The sequence below is a fragment of the Leptonychotes weddellii genome, chromosome 8 (genome assembly GCF_054177405.1).
Source record: "Leptonychotes weddellii isolate Sample4059 chromosome 8, ASM5417740v2, whole genome shotgun sequence".
Classification (NCBI taxonomy): Eukaryota; Metazoa; Chordata; class Mammalia; order Carnivora; family Phocidae; genus Leptonychotes; species Leptonychotes weddellii.
The window spans coordinates 28,449,020-28,468,706 of record NC_138376.1 but is presented as its reverse complement, the minus strand read 5'-3'; the positions used below and the strand labels follow the sequence as shown (position 1 = coordinate 28,468,706).

The 19,687-nt window shown below is 53.5% G+C and overlaps 1 protein-coding gene across 4 annotated transcripts in view; it reads left to right on the top strand.

Annotated features, from left to right (window-relative positions):
• The window catches only part of BTBD9 (BTB domain containing 9), a 411,265-nt gene that overhangs the window by 372,947 nt on the left and 18,631 nt on the right, over positions 1-19,687 (top strand). For all 4 annotated transcript variants that reach the window (XM_081827407.1, XM_081827405.1, XM_081827406.1 and 1 more), the window contains exon 10: positions 1,972-2,050. In XM_081827407.1, coding sequence (XP_081683533.1) covers positions 1,972-2,050 — 79 coding nt within the window. The remainder of the gene's footprint in view (positions 1-1,971; positions 2,051-19,687) is intronic.

The window sequence follows — 19,687 nt, the reverse complement described above, 5'->3', positions numbered from 1 at the left end:
ACCAGCCAGCCCCGCTTCCCCAGGCACAGGGGAGGGGCGGAGGCGCCCGAGCCCGAGCCCACAGTGGGAGCCTGGCTCTGCCCGAGGCCGCTCCCGGCCAGCCCTCCCTTCCTTCACTGCCTTGGGGTCCCCGCCGTGTTGTGGGGGGAGCAGGGGTTGGACCTCAGGAGGCATAATTTGGATCTGCCTGCACCCTCGGAGCCACGAGCATGTTGTTGAGGATCATGGGCTTACAAGTGCCAAGTTTCACCTCCACATCCAGAAGCACTTGAAGATTTTCTGGAGAGGCGTGCAGCCAGAAATCTAAGAACACAATCTTCACCTCCACCACGGCCCAGCCCCTCTGCACCCCAGTCCTTTTTGTGAAGCTGACTTGAACATGATAGTTGTCATTGGCTGCTATCACTTGTCCTGGCCCTGTCTCCCTTTCCTAGGGGGCTGGTCTGAGACGCAGGCGCTGGCCCAGCCTTGGTGTGTGCCGTAGCTTCCCTTAGGAGAGGGGATGGGCGTCGGCTGCCCCACGCTGCATGGACCCCTCACTTGACCTGCCGGAGGAAGGACGCCCGTCTGTCAGCCACACAGCTTGGCTCAGAAGTGACGGGTAGGCCTGTGGGAGCCCAGGCCCAGGGCCGAAAGCCCCACAGGGCCTCCCTTATAGGCCTGCCCCAGCCCACAGGCTGCATCCCTCCCCACAGACGCCCCAAGGGAGCTGTGTGGGTTTGGGAGCAAAACAGACCGAGAAAATGGGCCAAGAGTGCAGGCTCTAGGGATGGTCAGATGGCATCACCTTCATGTATGAATGATAGCATTTTTACAAAGAGAGTGATTTTTCTTATGCTATTTCCAGAAAACTGCTTTCAGAGGCACAGACTTTGCACACAGGATGGTAATGACTTTTTAATGACCTTAAGGGGCCTGGGTGTCCAGGCAGCAGGGAATCAATCTCAGTGGGAGGCTCACAGTGAGAGAGAAGCTGGAACACCTGAAACCAAAGGGGGAAAAACAAACCACAAACATATACATTTTCTTTGGTAGCATTACTTGGTAATTAGACAATTACAGGAAACAGCTTCCCAGCAGTTGGCATTTCCACTGTGTGAGCGGAGGAGGGACGGCAACAACTGTGAACTCCTCACATTTATTACAGAAAATATTATTGGAGTTTACAGTCGTGGGTGCCGTGCTCTCCTCCAGCGCATTCTGATGAGCTGTGAGCGTTAAACCAAGAGCAGAGCTCCTCCTCTCCGGGGCTGTTTAGGGCCTGCTTGGCTGGGCTTTAAATGAGCTGGCTTTTGAGCCCACCCAGAGTCTGGCTGGTCCTGAGAATAAGCCCTGGGGGGCTGGGGGATGCATTTGGAAGCAGGAAAGGGGAGGCGGAGGAGGCCTGTGAAAAAACTGCCTCTTCTTCCCCAGGTGCCATCCCCTGCCTGGGGCAGGGTTCAGACAGAAGAGCCTGGGGTTCACATGGCAATGGGTGACCCCCACTTCTCCCTCCCCTTGCCCTGCCCCACCCAGTCCACATTCCTGCCCTGGTTCAAAACTCTCGTCCCAGAACCCCCCACGCCTCTCAGACGCACGCCCACTCAGCCAACAGCCCCCTGAGGTAGGCCCGTCTCACAGATGAGGAAATGTATTCGGTGAACCCCCACTGACCTTGTTCACTTTTCTCTTTGGCCACACTCGTGTCACAGTTTGAACTTGGACTGTACCTTGTGCCTGTTTATGGGGAGCTTTGTAAGAATCCCCGTTGCCTTCGCAGAAGGTAGCGCTCTGAATGGGGATCCTAGCTACTGACCGCCTCCCTCAGACACACATGAGGAAGAGCCCATTCCATTCCCCCATCCATCCTACGTCACAGGCCTCCTGAGGACGGAGGACAGGAGCCCTCAGCATCTAGCTCCTCCCGCCTGCGCTGTTGGCCCGGTTAACTGTACCGTCTAACCAGGCACATGGTTGTGCTTCCCCTCACAGGTCCTGGCAGTCTGTAACTTTTGAAAAACAGCCCGCCTCCTTCATCCGAATTGTGGGAACACACAACACAGCAAATGAGGTAAGGGTCTCCGTTCGTGAGCAACACTGTGCTGGTTCATGATGGACAGGTAAATGCTACATCCCGAGCTAAGTGGAACTGTTTGTTCTCCCCGCTAATGGCCTGTTGTTCAGACAGCTTGGTACAGAAGAAAGTCCTGCTCTTGCACAGTAGAGATATCATTATCATTTTTGGATGTGTCTTCACAAGGAAATGAAAGCCAACTCCTATGGCCTTGCTTCCCCCCACCAGCCTCCCTGTGGAATCGCTGACCACAGAGACCTTGAGAGGGCACATGCCCTGTCCTCAGAGTCTTCCACCCTCCCAGACGACAGCTATTTCAGAGGTCGCTTGGCCCTCTGAACATGGTGTTTAAGGAAACTCGGCCCCAGATGGTTGCTGGTTTTCTGTCTATCCTGTCCTATGCCAGGCTGCACAGAAATGCTTATGAATGGGCCTGTTCCTCCCCTGGCATCCAGGCCTGGATCATTCCAGGGGACCATGCTGTTTGTACTGTTCCTCCACTTTGGGATTGCATGAGGGAAGAGTGGGCTGGTTGTTTTGCCCCATTTTGAGCACCCACAGTCAGGGCAGCAGTCAGGTGCGGGCCTGAGCCTTGAACATTGCCATGCTATTTTCTCTGGAATGTAAATGGCCCCAGAGAAATGCACTGGGGTTCCTCTGGATCAGAAAACAGAGGACAGGAGGCGTCTGGGTGGCTCAGTCAGTTAAGCATCGATTCTTGATTTTGGCTCAGGTCATGGTCTTAGGGTCGTGGGATCGAGCCCCGAGTCAGACTCCACACTGGGCGTGAAGCCTGCTTAAGATTCTATTTCTCCCTCTCCCTCTCCCTCTGCCCCTCTCCCTACTTGCTCTCATGCACGCTCTCTCTTTCTCAAATAAAATCTTTTTAAAATATTAAAAATAAATAAAGAAGAAAAAAAAAAGAAAAAACAGTGCCCTTGGTGAATAGAGAAACCAGGACACCTGAGTGTGAGGGAGGGCACTATTAATAATTATACCGGGACAGCAAGTGTAAACCAGGACTGAGCTAGACATACCTGGACTGCCCTCCCCTGCACAGCATGGATTCCCAGTGGACTTACGGAGGCACCTGGGCATTCACGCACACCACCTAAGGTGAGACTAGTGTCAGTCAACTGTAAGTTAACTACTTACCTTTCCTGTTCTTTGAGTGGGTGTTGAGTGAGCACTAATGGCGAGACAGTGGTATCTCGCATTTGGCCGCGCTGTTGACTTCATCTGCTTATCACGCCCTTGCTTTTTATGCAGTCGTGTGTGTTTAGTGTGAACCTCTGAAGGACTGCTGGTTAAAGACAGGAATCATAAGGAGGAGTAAGGCTGAAACTCAAGAGGGAAATGAAAGGCATCAGAATAGTAACCGCTCTGCAGTTTCACCTTAAGCTGCTCTCTCAGATCTGTCTGGGACTGGCTTCCTGGGCGTGTGACCAGGGCAGTTGCATGGGGCTCCACACCCAGAAGGGGGCTCTGTGCTTGGGGTTTAATGCTCACCAGCACCATCTTGAATTCTTCATAATTTTACCTATGAATTTGTTTTTATAAGGGCAGCCGCATGGGACAATGGAGCATTCACCAGGGGCTGGGAGCCTCAGCTCCCACACAGGCCCATCTCTGCCCCCTCTGGCCTTCCCAGGACAGGTTCTCAGCCACCCACCCCCTGGCCCCTGGTGCCTGGACCTGCCCAGCCTCCCCCTTCTAGCCTCCCCTTGACCACTGCCACCCTCCACTCCCTGTGGGGGCCCAGCATGTTTGCAGGGAGGGTCCCGGTCTGGTATGAATCTCACCCGAGTCACAGGATAGGGCCCCGGGTGCCTGTGAGGGTCTGCCCTAGCCTTAGGAGTTCCCCTGACCGAGGGATTACAACATGAAGTAACAAAGGAAAACCCTGTGTCAGGTCAGGAGAGAAACTGTGGGAGGAAAGAAGAAGCTTTTTTCCTGCTTTTTGAATGAGAGGCTCTACATTTTCATTTTGTGCTGAGCCCTGCACATTATATAGCTGGCCCGATTCATGCATTGTGTTTGTCAAATGAGAATTCTCCAGAACACGTCAAGGTGTTTCTGGTACTTCAAAACACATTTTAAAAAGTGAAAATATTGTGATAATTTATATTCATTTTGCCTTTTTATTCATTTAGAACAAAAATGATACATGCCTACAATGTGTTTCTTGCAGAGAAGAGCTGATAAACAGAAGCCTGAAACTTTCTCTCTTACCTCTTCATTTCACAAACCTGAAAATTATAAAAGTAAACAAATTGAGATTTTTTTTAAGGCACAAAATTAAAGAACTCTAAACATCAGGTCATAAAAAGCATTTTTTTTTTTTATGAGGTAACAAAAGTAAATTTGAATCTGTATTTTAATATATATTTGAGCCCCAAACCAAATATCATCATATTTTTAAACATTTTTTTCTTTTTTAAAAATTTTAATTCCAGTATAGTTAACATAAAGTGTTATATTAGTTTTAGGGGTACAATGTAGTGATTCAACAATTCCATACATTACTCAGCATATTTTTAAAATTTTGCCAATAAATCCCGATTTTTATGTGTTTATTATGTACCAAATTGGAAAACTATCTTTACATAATACTAAATCAAGGTAAATTGAATATTTTTCATTTTCAGTCACTTATTTCTTATGTAGTACATCCAAAAAAACCCAAGCAGTTCTGTCTTTAATTCCTCCATGGGATTCTGCAGTTAGGTATTTCAGCAGAAGGAATTCTAGGTCAGAGAGGGCCAAGGAGCCACTGGGGTGAGTCTGATGACGGTCTCCCAGAGTTTAGCCCCAACCCTATCACCTCAATGACCGCATGAAGAACCATTTCCCATTACAGAACCCTGAAGTTGGAGTGCAAGATTGTCTCTTTCTGGATGAGTTTCCTGAACTGTCTGGGCAGGGAGCTCTAACCCCATTGACCAGCCCGTTTGAATGGGTTGACTAGTAGGCCACTAATTAATTGGTGATCTGTTGCATTTGGCTTATGAGCAACTTGCTCAGCTGCCCTTACTGAGTCACTTACTGTTCGGGGAAGAAATTCTGAATGTGGTGTTGCCAACTGGGGAACGTCCTAAAGCATAAAGTAAATAATGAACCGGATCATAAGGCAAGACCCACAAACTGCCTTTCTCAGAGCACATGAGAAGACCCAGAAGTGCTGAGTCTCCCTGGGAATCCGGAATATAGCAAACTCTCAAAGACAGCATTCTTTTCTGCAGCATGCTAGTTTCTGGGGCATCATTTTGGACAAAGTATCACCTATCTTAGAGAACAGTGGGAATGTATATACCTCGGTGTGGTGATGTTCAGAGGTGTGAGAGACAAGGTTGCACTAGGGGAAGAGGGGTGACTAAGGTTGCTCGAGCAGGAGTCCTGGGGGTAAGCAGCCCCAGAGGAGAGGTCGGATGGCCCAGACAGCCAGGGAAAGGAGGCTGGGGGCACAGTCAGGAAATGAAAACAGCTGGGGGGTCCAGGACAAGCCCCATCCCTTGTCCCATGGAAGCCAGAACCCCGCCGTCAATGAGAATATTGGGGTCAGGGTGCTTCTTTCTCACAGGTGAGGGTCGTAGAGGGAGAAGCAGGGTTTCCTCAGCCTGTCACTGCTTGTTTGCCAAGTGACGTCAGGGACCTTCATTCAGTCAGAGCCGGGACCTTTAGATACTGAGTGTTACCAAGGGCTTTTGGTAATTTCAAGAAGTGTAGATGGAATTGGTTTTTAGCACGTGTGGGTAACAGAAAGAGAAATGTGGGTGAGTCACTTTACCCCATCCCCCACAGAAGACCGTTTTCTGCAGGTGCTGCCCCATCCAGAGAGGAGGTCAGGCAGGGGATGGCAGGGGGAGCATCGCTCAGAGGCGCCTGTGACTTGAGGAGCGTGGTGGGGGGGGGGGGTTGGCTGTTGGGACAGAAGGTGGGAAGCAGCCCGCACAGTGTGTCCCGGGGTGGGGGCTACTGGCAGCTGTGTTGCTGTGGGGCTGGAAACTACCCCGACCCCCACATCCCGCCCGCTGCTGGAATAGCAGAACCCCCCGCCCCCCCCCGGAGCTAAACCAGCCTGGCATCCCTTGCGCAGTATAGACGTGTGTGTCCTGCCCCCGAGGCCAGGCCGTCCTGCGTGCGAGGCCCACGTGTGTCAGCCGCGTGCTAATTTCCCCGCTTCCCGGCCACCGGGCTCTCGGATGACAGCAGCCCCAGCCACGGCAGACGTTCACATTTCTTGATCACCTGTTTCCTTCTGATTTCCTGCAGCATTTCATCCCTGTCCTCTGGGGGGTGTCTGTCTGCTGCTGGCATCTGCCTCTCATCTTCCTTTGTGAGCGCCGCAGCGAGGAATTCATTTAATTTTTTAGCTACCTTTATGACCCCTGTCAATCAATTTCCCTACTGCTTACCTTACAGACCCCTCCCCTTCCGTCAGTGACCTCCTGCCCCTCGTGTACTTGGCATCATCCTTGCCATTTATCTTAGCTCCCGAGAACATTCTCCTTTCGGTCCCCCCCAGCGTGTGCTTTGTCATCCTCTGCTCCATAATCTCCCCTGCGCCTGGCGTGCTTCTCGCATGGCTCGGGCCCCTCTCCTTTACCCTTGGACGCCTTTCCTGCACGTCTTCTGCGCGCTCGCAGGGTCTCCTTTGTCTTCCTGTCACGCTTAGCACTAGATGGCAGACACGTGTCTTTCAGCACAGCCGCCCTCTCGTCCTCCTCTCCTTCAGTTGCTTCCATTTGTCTGAGTCTCCCCAGGGCCGGCAGCCAAAAAGGTCCTCCTCGGCTGCTTCCTCGGGCACGTTATGCTGGTCTCGGTGCCAGGCTGGAGATGGCGTTCTCATTCCAGCGCAGTGGCCCATCTGCCTCAACCGCTGATCAGTTCCGAGTGCCCAGGAGGCAGACGTTGCTCCCCTCTCCAGGCCTCTCTTGTCTGAAAAAGGGTAGAACCGGGGCCCTGGGGACGGCACCACCCGCGTCCTGGCAGACCCAAAGCTACAGTGCTGGTGACTGTGGCCAAGCCGTGCTGGCTGGGATGCGGCGCCCCATGCAGACCCCTTCCTTCCCATTTCAGTAATGATCGTAGCAGAGCCACGGACGCGCACACCTCCATCCCCGGAAATCAGACGGGGTCCAAACGGGATCCGTCTGGGGAACCTCTGAAAAGCAGTCTGTGGATTAAAGGAAACAGAAGTTATACCTGGTCTTGGGGGGGGCGGTTTATGGCTTTTATGAAAGCCTGGGTTTGAGAGCAAGTTCTGGAGTGATTTTTCAGGAGGCATTGAGCTCAGGGACATAGCTAGACCCTGGGGGAACAAAAGGACTGTGGGAAAAACAAACTGTCTGCAAAGTAGAAAGACTGGAGTCCCGCTCACAAGAACCCACGCGAGAGCCTTTGCCGAGTCAGTAACCAAAGCTGCGGAGGGACTTGCCAGGCTGTTGGCTGCCCTCAGGGTTCCTTTTCACCCACTGCATGTATGTAGCTGAGGAGAGAGGCTGTGTCATATTTACCTGTGTGTCCCGGCACCTTGCATGGGCCCGGTGCGCTTACAGATGGAGTACCTGTCAGCAGAGGGAGCGAATGAACCATTCGGTCTGTCCGTCCATCTCTCCCTCGTGCATCCTCAGCCACCAAAGGCAAGGATTTAGTGCTACAGCTTCTCACCATCAAGAGCCCGTGGCACTCCAGAGGTAGACTTTGTGTAGCCACACTGAAGAGTTTCTGAAACCAGACACTTTTGTAAGTGGAAAGGTAAATATGCCACATACCTCCACATGTCCTAGTTGAAGCCCCTCACAGTAACGATTATTCTTATTGTAAATTATAAGAGCAGCTCGTATTTACTGAGCACTTACTAGGTGCCAGGCCCTACTGCACGCCCTTGAGGCTAATGACACTATCTGATCGGCATATGTGAAGTAGATTCTACTCTCACCCATTTTTTAAAAATGAGGAGGCTCAGTACCAAGTGTTGGCAAGGATGAGGAACAGTGGACAGTTTGCATCCAGCACCATGGGAGTATAAACTGAGGTGGTCCCTGAAGAGAAGAGTTCGGTAACATCTAAAGTTGAACATGTGCATGCTTACCCTATGGCTAAGCATCTCATACCTGTGTCTATTCTCTAAAGAAGCTCTTACACACGTTCCAGATGCAAGAATGAAGATGCTCACAGCAGCACTGTTTATAGCAGACCCAAGCGGGACACCTCCCAGTCATCCGTGCAGGGACAATGGATAAGCCACGCATCGTCGGGCTGTGATCCACGGGATGAGTATCACAGCATGTCGAAGGAAAGAAGCCAGACACAGAAGAATACATATAGTAGGATTATCAAAAACAGGCAAAAGTAAGCTATCACATTATAAGGATGTGGACACAGGTGGTAAAACTTTTCTTTAAAAAAAAGCAAAGGAATAATTATTATTAAAGCCTGAATTGTGGTTTCCTCAGGGTGGGGAAGCTTGGATCAGGAAGGGCCGGCCACGTGGAGGGACCAAGGGACACCGGCAGCGTTCCTGGGTTCTTGACCCTAGAGGAGTCTATGAATAACTATATAGTTATTCAACAAGCTGCGCATTTGCATTTCATGCACTCTTTAGTGCATGGTTTTCCCAGTAAAAATATTTTAATCAAAAAGGAAAATTTGATGAGGAAACTAGAGCTGAGCGATGTTAAGTGTTTTGCCCAAGGTCACCCCGCCGGCAAGTGCCAGTCAGGATTTGAATCCGGGCAGTTGATCTCTGAAAACATCCAGACTGCTCTGTCTCCCAAAAAGGCACAATAAAAGCCACAGAAATGAGCCCAGCTCTGCCCAGCACAGTCAGACATGGTGAGCAGATGGCTCCCGTGGGCACACTTCAGGCGCCAGCCTGCGCCAGGTCCAGGAGAGAAACCAAGGCAGGGCCCTGGCTGAGGGCTGGTAGCAGTCAGCCAGGTGAAGAGCAAGCCGTCCAGGCCAGAGCCGGCGCGCAGCACAGGGAGGCCAACGGCACAGCTGACGTGGACGGAGGCAGGGCCCGGGGCCTGAGGAGGGGGTTCCTCATCTCTAAAATGGACCACATGAGCCTGGCGCTGGGGACTGGAGAGACATGGATGAGACTGGGCGGCGGAGGGTCGTGGGGGGTGGGCGGTGGCAGACTCCTCCGCATGCTGGTGCAGGGAATAGCAAGCAGCTCGGGAGCTTGCCGCAGGAGGGTCGCCTGAGCCGGCGCCAGCAGGACAGAGTCTGCAAGTGGCTGCTTGAGCTGCCCTCCAGGACCACTCAGCGCGGAGCCTGGAGCGAGGCAGAATTTATTTACAGGCTTCTGTCAGGCCGGTGAGTGGCTGTGGGTCCCAGGGCCGTCCTCGTTCCCATAGCAACATGTGGTTCCAGTGAAGAAAAAAAACACAAAAACAGGGAAAAGGACTCTTTTTGGTTTGTTTTGTTTTGTTTTGTTTTTAAACAAAAAAACTCTATCATTATTTCCCAGACACCCCCACCAGGTCTGGTCACACCCTCGGTGGCTCCCCCGGGGTTTCCCCCTTGCAGCATCCTCTAGAGGCTGTGCTCTAAGCCCCCAAAGGCAGGTGTCCCTCCACACAGCCATAGGCTAGCTCTCCAGGCCAGAATTCCTGGTCGGTCAGCACCAGAACCGAAGCAAACATCCTGGGGGCCGAGACTCTGAGGGCTAACAGAGCAAATGGACCCATGAGCCTCTCCCTCAGAGAGCTCCTGACCTCAGACTGCCACTTCTGCCAGGGACGGGGAACCTGGCCATCCGGGGGGTGTCACATGGCAGTGATGGGGGAGGGAGGTGCCAAAATCAGACGTGCTCAGAAGAGAAATAACCGGCACAAACCAGCCTTCCGGTGGCACCTGGATGCCCTGTGGGGCGTATGCAAGGCAGAGGTGGTATTTGCAGGGGCAGGACTGGGTGTGGGCCAGGCACAAGGTAAGCACAGGAACAGGAGGCCTTGGCATGGACAGGTAAGCCAACCTGGCACCTGTGAGTTTACCTAACAGTACTGCAGAGGCTTTGCCCAGGTCCTCCACTACGCTGCACTTCTTGAGGGCAGTGATGGTGTCCTGGTATCTTCGTGTCCCAGCACCCAGCCCCCTGTCCCCCACACCGTAGCCCCTCCATAAATCAGACCGAGGGCCAGAGCTTTAGTGCAGGGTTCTGAGGGAAATAAGCTCTCAGGAATCCCTCATGACAACCTGCATCTGAGGGATGAGGAAGAACGGAAGATTGCACCAGGCTATAATCCCCATGACCTTGGAAAATGGCCAGGTGATGGCTGTGGGCAAGTCTGGAAGCATTTAGTTGCAAGAAACTCTAGGACACGGTGAAGGGGGAGGTTAAAGGTGAGCCATCCAGACAAAAATGTGGATTTAAGGACTACACTTTAGATCATGATTGAAGTCAGGTACCTCAGAAGTCAGGCTAAGAAGAAAGGGGTGGGGAGGGTCTAGAAGTAAGCTCTGAGACCTAGCCATAATGCACAGGCTAGCAAAGTAGGGGATGAGCCGAGGAAGAGAGAGAGAGGAGAGTGGAAGGAAGGGAAGGCCTCACCACACTCATCAAGTGCGGTCCAGGAGACCCTAGCACTGGGACCAGCCTCACCCCCAACCAGCCCTGTGACCCCCAACAAGTCACTTTACTCCCTGACTCTCAGGACACTTGTCTTCAAAATGAGAGTGATGGGTGGCTCAGTCAGTTAAGCATCTGCCTTTGGCTCAGGTCATGATCCCAGGGTCCTGGGATGGAGCCCCGCGTCGGGCTCCGGGCTCAGGGGGGAGTCTGCTTTTCTCTCTGCCCCTCCCCCTGCTCGTGCTCTCTCTCTCATTCTAAGAAATAAATAAGATCTTAAAAAAAAATGAGAGTGAATTCAGTCTTAAAGATTCCTTCCCAGTGAGACAGAAAAAGCAGGAAAATATTTAAAATATTTAATAATATTTAATAATAAATATTTAATTCGTAGCATAATTATAAAAGACAAACTGTTACAGGCGTCTCTTCTTAAATCTCGATTATGAAAGATTTGCTTGGGAAGAGAGGGGGAGAGTGGCACAGCAGTGAGCGCAGGTCATCGTTCCAAACACTCCACAGTCCTTCTGCATATCGTGAGCAGCAGTAACTCTTGCACTAACCTACTGGCCTGGGGGAGGGTGTGCACAGAAGCTAAGCCGCCCTGCGGCGAGACAAAGGGAGACGTCGGGCTTGTGCGGATACTGATCTCGAGCGGTGTCCCACTGCCCAGTGCCACTACCCAGGATCTCCATGCAGCCAGAGGAAGTGAAGAACTGTCCCGGACAGCTGGGGCTACTCAAGCTGGCCTCCTAGGGCGAGGGGGCACAGGCAGGCTCCTAGATGCCCCTCCAGCGGGAAGGGGGTCTTGGCAAGGCCACACCTACCAGGTTCTACCTGGGAACTGGAACATTTCCCTTGTTTTGTTTCTTAGTCTTTTTTTCAAAAATAAAAAGATACCTCTAACACACTCCGGGGCCAAGATAATTACGATGAGAGAGTAAATTGTTCTCCCTAGAACTCTGGAGTGTGCACACAGAAAAAACAGTAACCAGGGATTGCAGGGCTGCCTGGAGTGATATGTATTGGAAAGGCTCTTTTTCCAGAACCTTCCAAGCCATAAAGTTCCAGGGATCTGTGGGAGCCCTGGCCTACGCGAATGTGGGAAAGTGGTATTGGAAAGTTCAAGAACTTGCCATACATAGGCAGTGTCACCAGGAATCGTACTCCTGTGCCTATTAGGATTGGATAGTTGTGCAAAAACGGTTTGGGCATCGTGTCACCCCGAAGCAATACTGAAAAAGTATTGTTCACAATCTGGAAATGTCTCCCGTTAAAAAAGGGTTTCTTAACTGAAAACCATGTTTTGGGCTGTTCGGATGAACATAGACAGAACTGTTGCTCATAAAAAAGGGTGTTTTGCTGGAGGCACTTGGACTTCAGTTTTAGAGGAACAAAAAGTGAAACATCCCAGCAGACTGCAGAGGGACGCTTAACCTGATCTCCCACGGTGGGTGTAAGAAAGACGTTCCTTGTCACCAGCGTCGGGATCCCTGAGCGCTCATGGAACGCAGCGTGGGTACAAGTGCCACTGCCGTGGACACGGGGAAAGCCGAGCAGGCGGTCTTCGGGGTGGCATTGCCCAGAAGCCGTGTCTTTGTGCCTGACTTATGGGCACATATCCCTGAGAGGCGGTTACCTATTTTATCAAGATATGTCACCTTGGAAATTTAAGTCGAAAGTCAGGAATCCTATTTGTACTGGCAGGCATGAGAGCAGTCTGGGAAAATTACTCAGGAGAAACCAGAAAAGCAAGGTAGAGCCATGGATCAACATTTATTAAATTTTCCCAATTTCTGCTACAGTTCACGGTGGACTCTTAGCGCAACCTGGGAAAATGAGCCGAGGCTTCCGTGTGTCTAAGCGCCTCGAAGCTCTGTCGAGCACACCGTGCTTGGGGAGCCCCCATAATGAAGGGCGGCACGGCCCGCGGCCGAGGGGCTTGCCCAAGCACAGGCCAGCGCAGCTGTGCACGTCCCCTGCAGGTGGCTCCCTGAGAAAAGAACGCCCCAGACTCTCTCAAACGTGTCGAGAATTATGGCTCCCAGAGAGGAAAGGCAAAGTGATAATAAACAGCAGCTACAAAAAAGGACACCCGGATAGTGACTCAAGCTGTGTCAGATTCATACACACGACTACATTCCAAATTAGCCGGCTCCTCTCGGGGGACAGATCCAGAGGCCACTGAAGCTGGTTCAGCGAAGGTGCCCCTTTGTGAGCAGTGGCAATCAAACAGGCTAATGGGATACATGATTGCCGAAAAGGGGATGGGAGAATGGTGCGACGGCCGTGGTAATGGTTTTGCATAAATCAGTGGTGCGACTGCCCTGTACGCCTCATTCACTTTTGGTCACATCCTTTCCAAGGGGTATTGCAGTCTTGGGAAGGTTCGCGGGAAAGAAATGGAATGACACAAGCTTCTGAGCAGAGAAACTCAGGACCTGGCTGTTCTCCCCTAGAGGGAGGCAGAGGAGCTTCAGGCTGCGGCCCCACAGGCGGACACTTCGGGGGGCAGCCCGTGCCCCTGGGGAGTAGTGAGGACTCCCCAAGCCCTCAGCTACCTCCCCTGGTCTCCCTGTGAACAGAGCAGAGGCCCTGCCGCCTCTCTTCCCCAACATGCTCACTTCCGAGCCCTGCTCGCAAGAACAGAGTCAGGTCCCCTCTCTGGGTGCCCAGGTGCCCAGTCTTGCACGAGATGATGGTGGTGAGGTGCGGGAGCCCAGAGCCTGGCTGGGTGTTGGCGTTGTGCTGTGTTGGGTTCGGGGCCGGCACGCTGTTCTGCAGAGGGATGAGCAGGCTTAAGAGCTGCTCGGCCCTGAAGTTGAATCCCTCCACTCACTCCTGGGACCTTGGGCACACTGTTGCCTCCTCTGCAGGGAAGTAAACTCATACCAGCAGGGGCACCGTACAGCCACCCCCCACCCCCCACACCCCACCCACCCCCACTCAGCGCCCTGGTCCATGTTTGTGCTCAGTGGGATGCCTTGAAGTTTAAAAAACAAAAACAGGGAAAGGATCTGAAGGCAAGGACAGGCCCTTGGAGGTTGGCTGAGCCTGGAGCCTGGGACCCTGCTGCTGCCACCTTCTTAGCGAGGCAGGCTGCCATCTCTGTCCTCCCAGAGAATCCTTCCAGCCACTGCGGACCCTTTTCTTTCCTATGTCCATCTCACCATGTCTGTTCTCAAGTTCTGTTATTCTTCCTTTAAAAATGACTCTTTCCTGTTTATCCCAGATCACTGAAGTCTACCTCAGGGGGTTTCAGAGTTTAAGGGTTTCTTGTCCCTACCTTATTCCTTTAGACTCCCCCCACCCTTTAGACAGTTTTATTATTTGTATTCCTTTTGTAATATTTTTAATTGAATGCTTTTTTAAGAGCCTCCTCTGTCCGGAGCCTTTGGCCCCCTGCTCAGGTCTGGCCAGCCCTTCAGAGTGCTGCCCTGAGCCATGCCCCCCACTGCCACCCACCCCGTACCCCCCTGCTCTCTCCATCATCACCCTTGGCTGGAGAGCTCCCCTCTCCTGCTGCGTCAAGGACTCCCTCCTCTGGCCTTTCCTGCTTGGCTGCCTCCAGCTTCCCGACCCAGCTCAGACATCTCCACCCCCAGGAAGCATTCATTCCCGACTCCCCCTTCAGCTGGCTGGGCACCCCTCCGTGCCCTCATGGCTCCCTGTAGGCCCAGAGCTCCTTGCTCGTCCACGAATGTGTCTGCTGTCCTGACCGGATGGTGCACCCTCTGAGGGACCAGGACCCACGTGGTCGGCAGGTGCCTTGTACGTGTTGTGGAGTAAATGAATGGATGCGCTCAGACCTCCTGACCTCCACACCCGTCACCCGATTCCTCCGGCCACTCCTCCCACACATGTGGGGCTCGCCCTGCCCTCTCTATGCCTGGCACCCAGAGGCACCCTTCCTTTCCCGACTTCCGCCTGCCCTTTGCCTGCTTGTTCTGACTCCCACTACACATTTTACCTCTTCATTGACTCCAGGCCTGACCCATCTTCCCATTTGTAACACACCCTTTTTCCCTTAGAACCATCAGCACACCGTTTGTGACTTCCTAAAAGCAACTGTTTCCTGTGTGTTGCCTTTGAATCTGGCAGAGCCTGCTTGGCTCTCCGGAGATGCTTAGGGAACCCACACTGAAGTTCAGTGGTCCTTCAGGGACACCCTTGGGCCCCAGACTGAAGCCCGGCTTGGAGGTGGCCCCGTCCCTCCTGTCTGGTCACCTGCATGCCCGCTGTGGGGCCATAGCGGGGCTCGGTCAGGCAGCCAGCAGCCGGGCGGTCCACAGCCTCCTGTCTGCCCTAACTCAGAAGGGGGGGGCGGGGCCCACCGCAGGTGCCCCGGGAGCTGTGCCTAGGCTCTCTCAGGAGGGACAGCCCTAGCGGTACATGAAAACAGCCCGCGGAGATTCATTGGCACTATTGCTGGCTGTGTGGGGACTAACAGCCATTTGCACTATTATTTTAAAGCAGGTTGGTTAAATGGGCTAAAGACGGTTGTGCCGTTCACATCACCCAAGTTAGGGAAGAGAGAAATGCAGGCTGGAAGTGGGAATGACAGCGGGAAGGAGGGCAGTAAGAGGCAGGCCAGCGAGCATTTATTAGGTGCCCACTATAGACAGTCCTCCCAGGCCTTCCCAGTGCCGTGCAGAGCAGAAGCCCCCTGCCCCTCAGAGTAGGGACGCTGATGGGACCCTTTCCGAGATGAAAGGCACATTCTGAAGGGCCAGCCGATAGTGCCTGGCCCCACAGAGAGCTTTTTAAGTTTATTTTTCAATCCAGAATTGAAACAGTGATATGTTTATTCCTGTGCAAGGCCTGCGTGGGAGAAGGGACAACCATGCGTTGGTCCTTGAGTCCCAAGGTTGCTGAGATGGGTAGACAGAGGCAGGAGTGGGCCAGGCTTTGGGGGCGGGAGGCCTGAAGGCTCGCAGGGCTTGTGGGGCAAGAGCTTGCCCAGAAATTAAGGGCACAGAGAAGCTCTCAGGTGCACAGGGGTAGAAACCCCTTCCATACAGAGGGAAGGTAATGAGGACTGGGCAAGCATCAGTCAATGCACGGATGACCATCAGCCCCAGGGCCTGAGGAATAGTCTCCGGAGCTATGAGCCGAGAGCGCAGGCTGCAGGATTGCACAAATAACGGGCTAGAGAGCCTGATGGGGCAGGCTAAGGACTCAGGGTCAGAGATGGGGCAGGTGCAGTAAGGACAGCATGTGCACATTTCCCTGTCAGAGGGTGGAGACGTGGGCTCTGGGGACAGAGTGTGACCAGACTGGACTGGGAAAGAGAACAGGGTGTCTGTTGGCTTGCGAGAAGTTCCAGGGAGGGGCTTGAGAGAGGGTGCGGGTGGGGCTCCAGGCAGTGGAGGGGTGTTTTGGGGGGCTGGCCTGGTGTGCCCCCAACAGCCCCACCTGCGCTTAGAAAGAAGAGTGCTCATAAGGCCAGAGAGGCCGTCGCTAACCTGCCCGAAGATGGTCTTGTCACTTGAAAAGCTTAAAGAACATTAAACTGATGGAGAAGAAGAGATTAATAGCGGCCGCTCAGATGTCCAGGTTTGCCCTGCGTGGTGCAGGTCAGAGCTGATGGCCCAGACAGGTCAGAATCACAACAGCCCTCCCGTCGGGCTCTTGCCAGGTAAGCACCTGCAGATGGGCCCAAACAGGGAGATTTGCTCTAACGGCAGAAAGGAAGGGAAGAAAGGAAAAGGGAGGAGGATGGGGGTGACTTGGCACCGCGAGGCCCCCAGGAAGCACCATGGTGAGAACAGGGCCCCCTGAGCTTCAAGGAGAGAAATCCGCTCCCTCCAAGGAACCCGGCTCTGCCAAAATGAACAGGACAGACCTGAAGACACATGGCCTCCATATTAGAGTTGGAGATGCGAAATTTGAAACAGCGGTAGATAAATGAATTGAGGTGGGAATATGGGGAAAATAGTGATGCAGGAAGGTAAGCACGGAATTTATAATTTAACTATAATCTCACAGTTGCCATTACATGTCTTCTCCTCTGTGAACCGATTCTACAGTAGGAGGTTGTGTGTGTGTGTGCACGGTGCGCGTGCTTGAGCCATGGTGGCCACAGAGCCCCTGGGACGAAGGAGGGACAGTTCCTTGTCCCCCCACCCCCACCCCCTGCAACTGTCTGCCACAGCTGTGCCGCCCCCCTCAGCGAGAGGAGCAGGTGCCCACCAGCCCTGCCCTGCGTCCTGCCCGCTCCCAGGGCACCTGTGCCTACAGACAGGCCCTTATCCAGCAGCAGACTCGCCACACGGGCAGAATCGAAGCTGAGCGGCCCCTCTCGGCCAGTAGGCCGGCGGAAAAAAGGGAGCAGGGTGGGAATTGCCGCTGTCCTGGAAGCACTGGGTGGCCCGGGGTGGGGGCGGGTGGGGGGCAGTGTGTCCCTCCCTCATGGGCCGGGAAGGTGCCATGCCCCTGGGCCACATGGCCTGCCTTTTGTGGCTGTCCGCGCAGGCTCCAGGCACCCACCAGCCAGTGCAAATATCACTACAAACCAGGCACACTCAGCATTTGTACCCAAGTTCACCGAGAGCTTTGCCAGTTTCACCATCTTACTTCTTTAGCACAAGCCTGGAGACGAAAGGGAGAAAGCCGGGGATTAGGTAGTACCGTTTGGGGAGCCAGGGCCCTACCAGCTGTCTGTCCAGGAGGCTCTGGTCCAGCAGCTGGGCTTCTGCCCAGCGGTCCCCCCGCCACACCCCCAGCCTCCATCCCTCCAGTCCAGCACACTGGTCTGTTTAAAACTCTTGAGCCATCGGGCCCCTCAGGAAGTGGAACTCACCCCTAAACCCCATTCCAGCTGAGGCTTCCAGCCTCCCCATCACTGCCCCTGCCTCTTCCTGGGATCCGCTACCGCCAGGCCCCTCTTCACACGCCTCCCTTGCCCCAGTGAGCCTGTGCGGCCCTTCCTGTGCACCCCCCACCCCCGGCCACCTGGGCTCCAGCCTCCTGTGCCGGCTCATCCCAGAAGTTTGGGAGCCCTCCGGATTTGTCCCACTTTGCTGAACTTCACCTCTAACAAGTAGCCGGGGTGGATGTGTGTTTCTCCTGAATCACCTCACGGACCGTAGCTCCTCCCCTTGGCCTCTGTGACCTCCCACCCAAAGCCCTCACCCCTTGTTGAGGACAACACCGTTGGCCCGGAGCTGACCACACTGTCCTCCATCTGCAGGCCGCCCTGCCCTCATGGCCGGATGAATCTCCCCAAACATCCCTGCACCTCATCAGCGGCCTGTGCACTTCTGAGGCCAGAGTCTTTGTTGTTGGAGCTGATGTGCAGGCTCGGCCCCGCGGGAAGTGCCCAGTCGGTGTTCATGGGATGAGCAGGTTCTGGAGTGTTCCTCCGCAGAGGCCTCGCCAGCTCCACTGACTTGGATCTTTCCCTCAGACACCAGTGGGCCCTTTCCTCCTGAGGTCTTCACCCATGTTGTTAACCTGCCGGGAACACTTCTAACCCCGAAATGCCCCTCCTTCCCTCTAGGCTGTGCCTATTAACTTTTAAAAGCACTCCCTTGAGGGCTTAGAGTCTCCTAAGGGCAGCGGCAGTGGCCTTCAAGTGTTTTGCTTGTCCCTTGAAAGAACTTGGGAAAGAAGTATAAGTAATTCTTTGAACATTTAAGGTTGAAAAATAAAATATTAAGTTGAAGTACAATTATTTTTATAAATACGAGGTAAAAAAAAAATACACATTTTTATAAGATGGAAGAGGAGGAACCAATTATTAGGAATAAATATTTGATGACGTGATTCACTAAAATCGATTTTAACCCACTCATTGAATAAGGCACGCCAAATCTGAAAGTCATCGCGCGGAACTTTTACTCATGGGTTTTAGCCAGTGTATCTTGAAAATGTTTTAATTCTGGAAGAAATCCCAGTTATGTTTAAAAAGTCACAGGAGTCAGGAGTACACCTCAGTTCTGGATTCGAACACCTCCCTGGGGCGGAGGCCCGCTCTCGCAGGGGGCCCCCCGGATGCTGAGGGCAGGGCAGGCCTGCGCTCTCCTTCCGTGAGGGGAGGCGGGGTGTTGCGAATTCAGCCACGTTCGTTCGCAGGCAGCTTAGCAAATACAGATGCTGAGCCTCTGGAAGTGAATTCCTGAAAACTATCAGCGTGCTCCCTGGAAAATGGCTCGGCAAACCCCGCACCAAAGACCACGGCTGCGGAAGAGGTGGTGACTCTTCCCCTTCAGAGAGTTCGGGGCCGACCCCAGGGAGCTGGAACCCCAGAAGGACCTGGTAGTTGGTGCACAAAGGAATTTCCGTGTGTGCCGGGGAGGGCAGGCCAGCTTCTCTGCAGGCCCACCTCGGACGGAGTTCCTGGCTGTCCCTCGTTCCCCCCCCCAACTCACACACCACGTGCCCTTCGGTTCCACGCCGGGCGTGTCAGGCTCACATCCACACCCACACCATGGTCCGCTGAGCTCTGAGCCGCGCCCCGTCCACGCCATAGCTGGCCCGGCACTGAGCACAGAGCTCAGGCAGCTGCCCCAGGGACTCAGGGGCTGTGGCGAGCGCCTCTCGGCTCCTGGGGGTGGCCGGCTCGTCCACACGCCGTGTGCGTCCCGGATTGGCCCAGACCGCGTCGGGGTCAGGGTGAAGCCCCCGACCCCGCACTGCTGCCCAGCCCGGAATCACGCCTCAGGAGCCGGTCCCTTCCCCGGGGCCCAGGAAGAGCTGCAGAGGGAGGGACTAGCTTGGACCCTTGGAGATAAGCCTGGTCCTCCCCCAGGGTGATGCCCTGCTGGCTTTTTATTTTATAATATCAACTTTATTGACATATAAACTAGCATACTGTACAACTCACTATGATGCAGTGGTTTAGCACAGAGTTGTGCGGCCGTCACCACAGGCAACCCCTGTTGACCTTCAACCCAACTGCCAAAAGCAAGATTCATTAATTAATTAAAACCGAAGAGCTCGTATGACAAGAATAACCCGAAATGGAATAATCCAGTGAGGGCATTTTTTTTTTTAAGATTTTATTTATTTGACAGACAGAGACACAGCGAGAGAGGGAACACAAGCAAGGGGGAGCG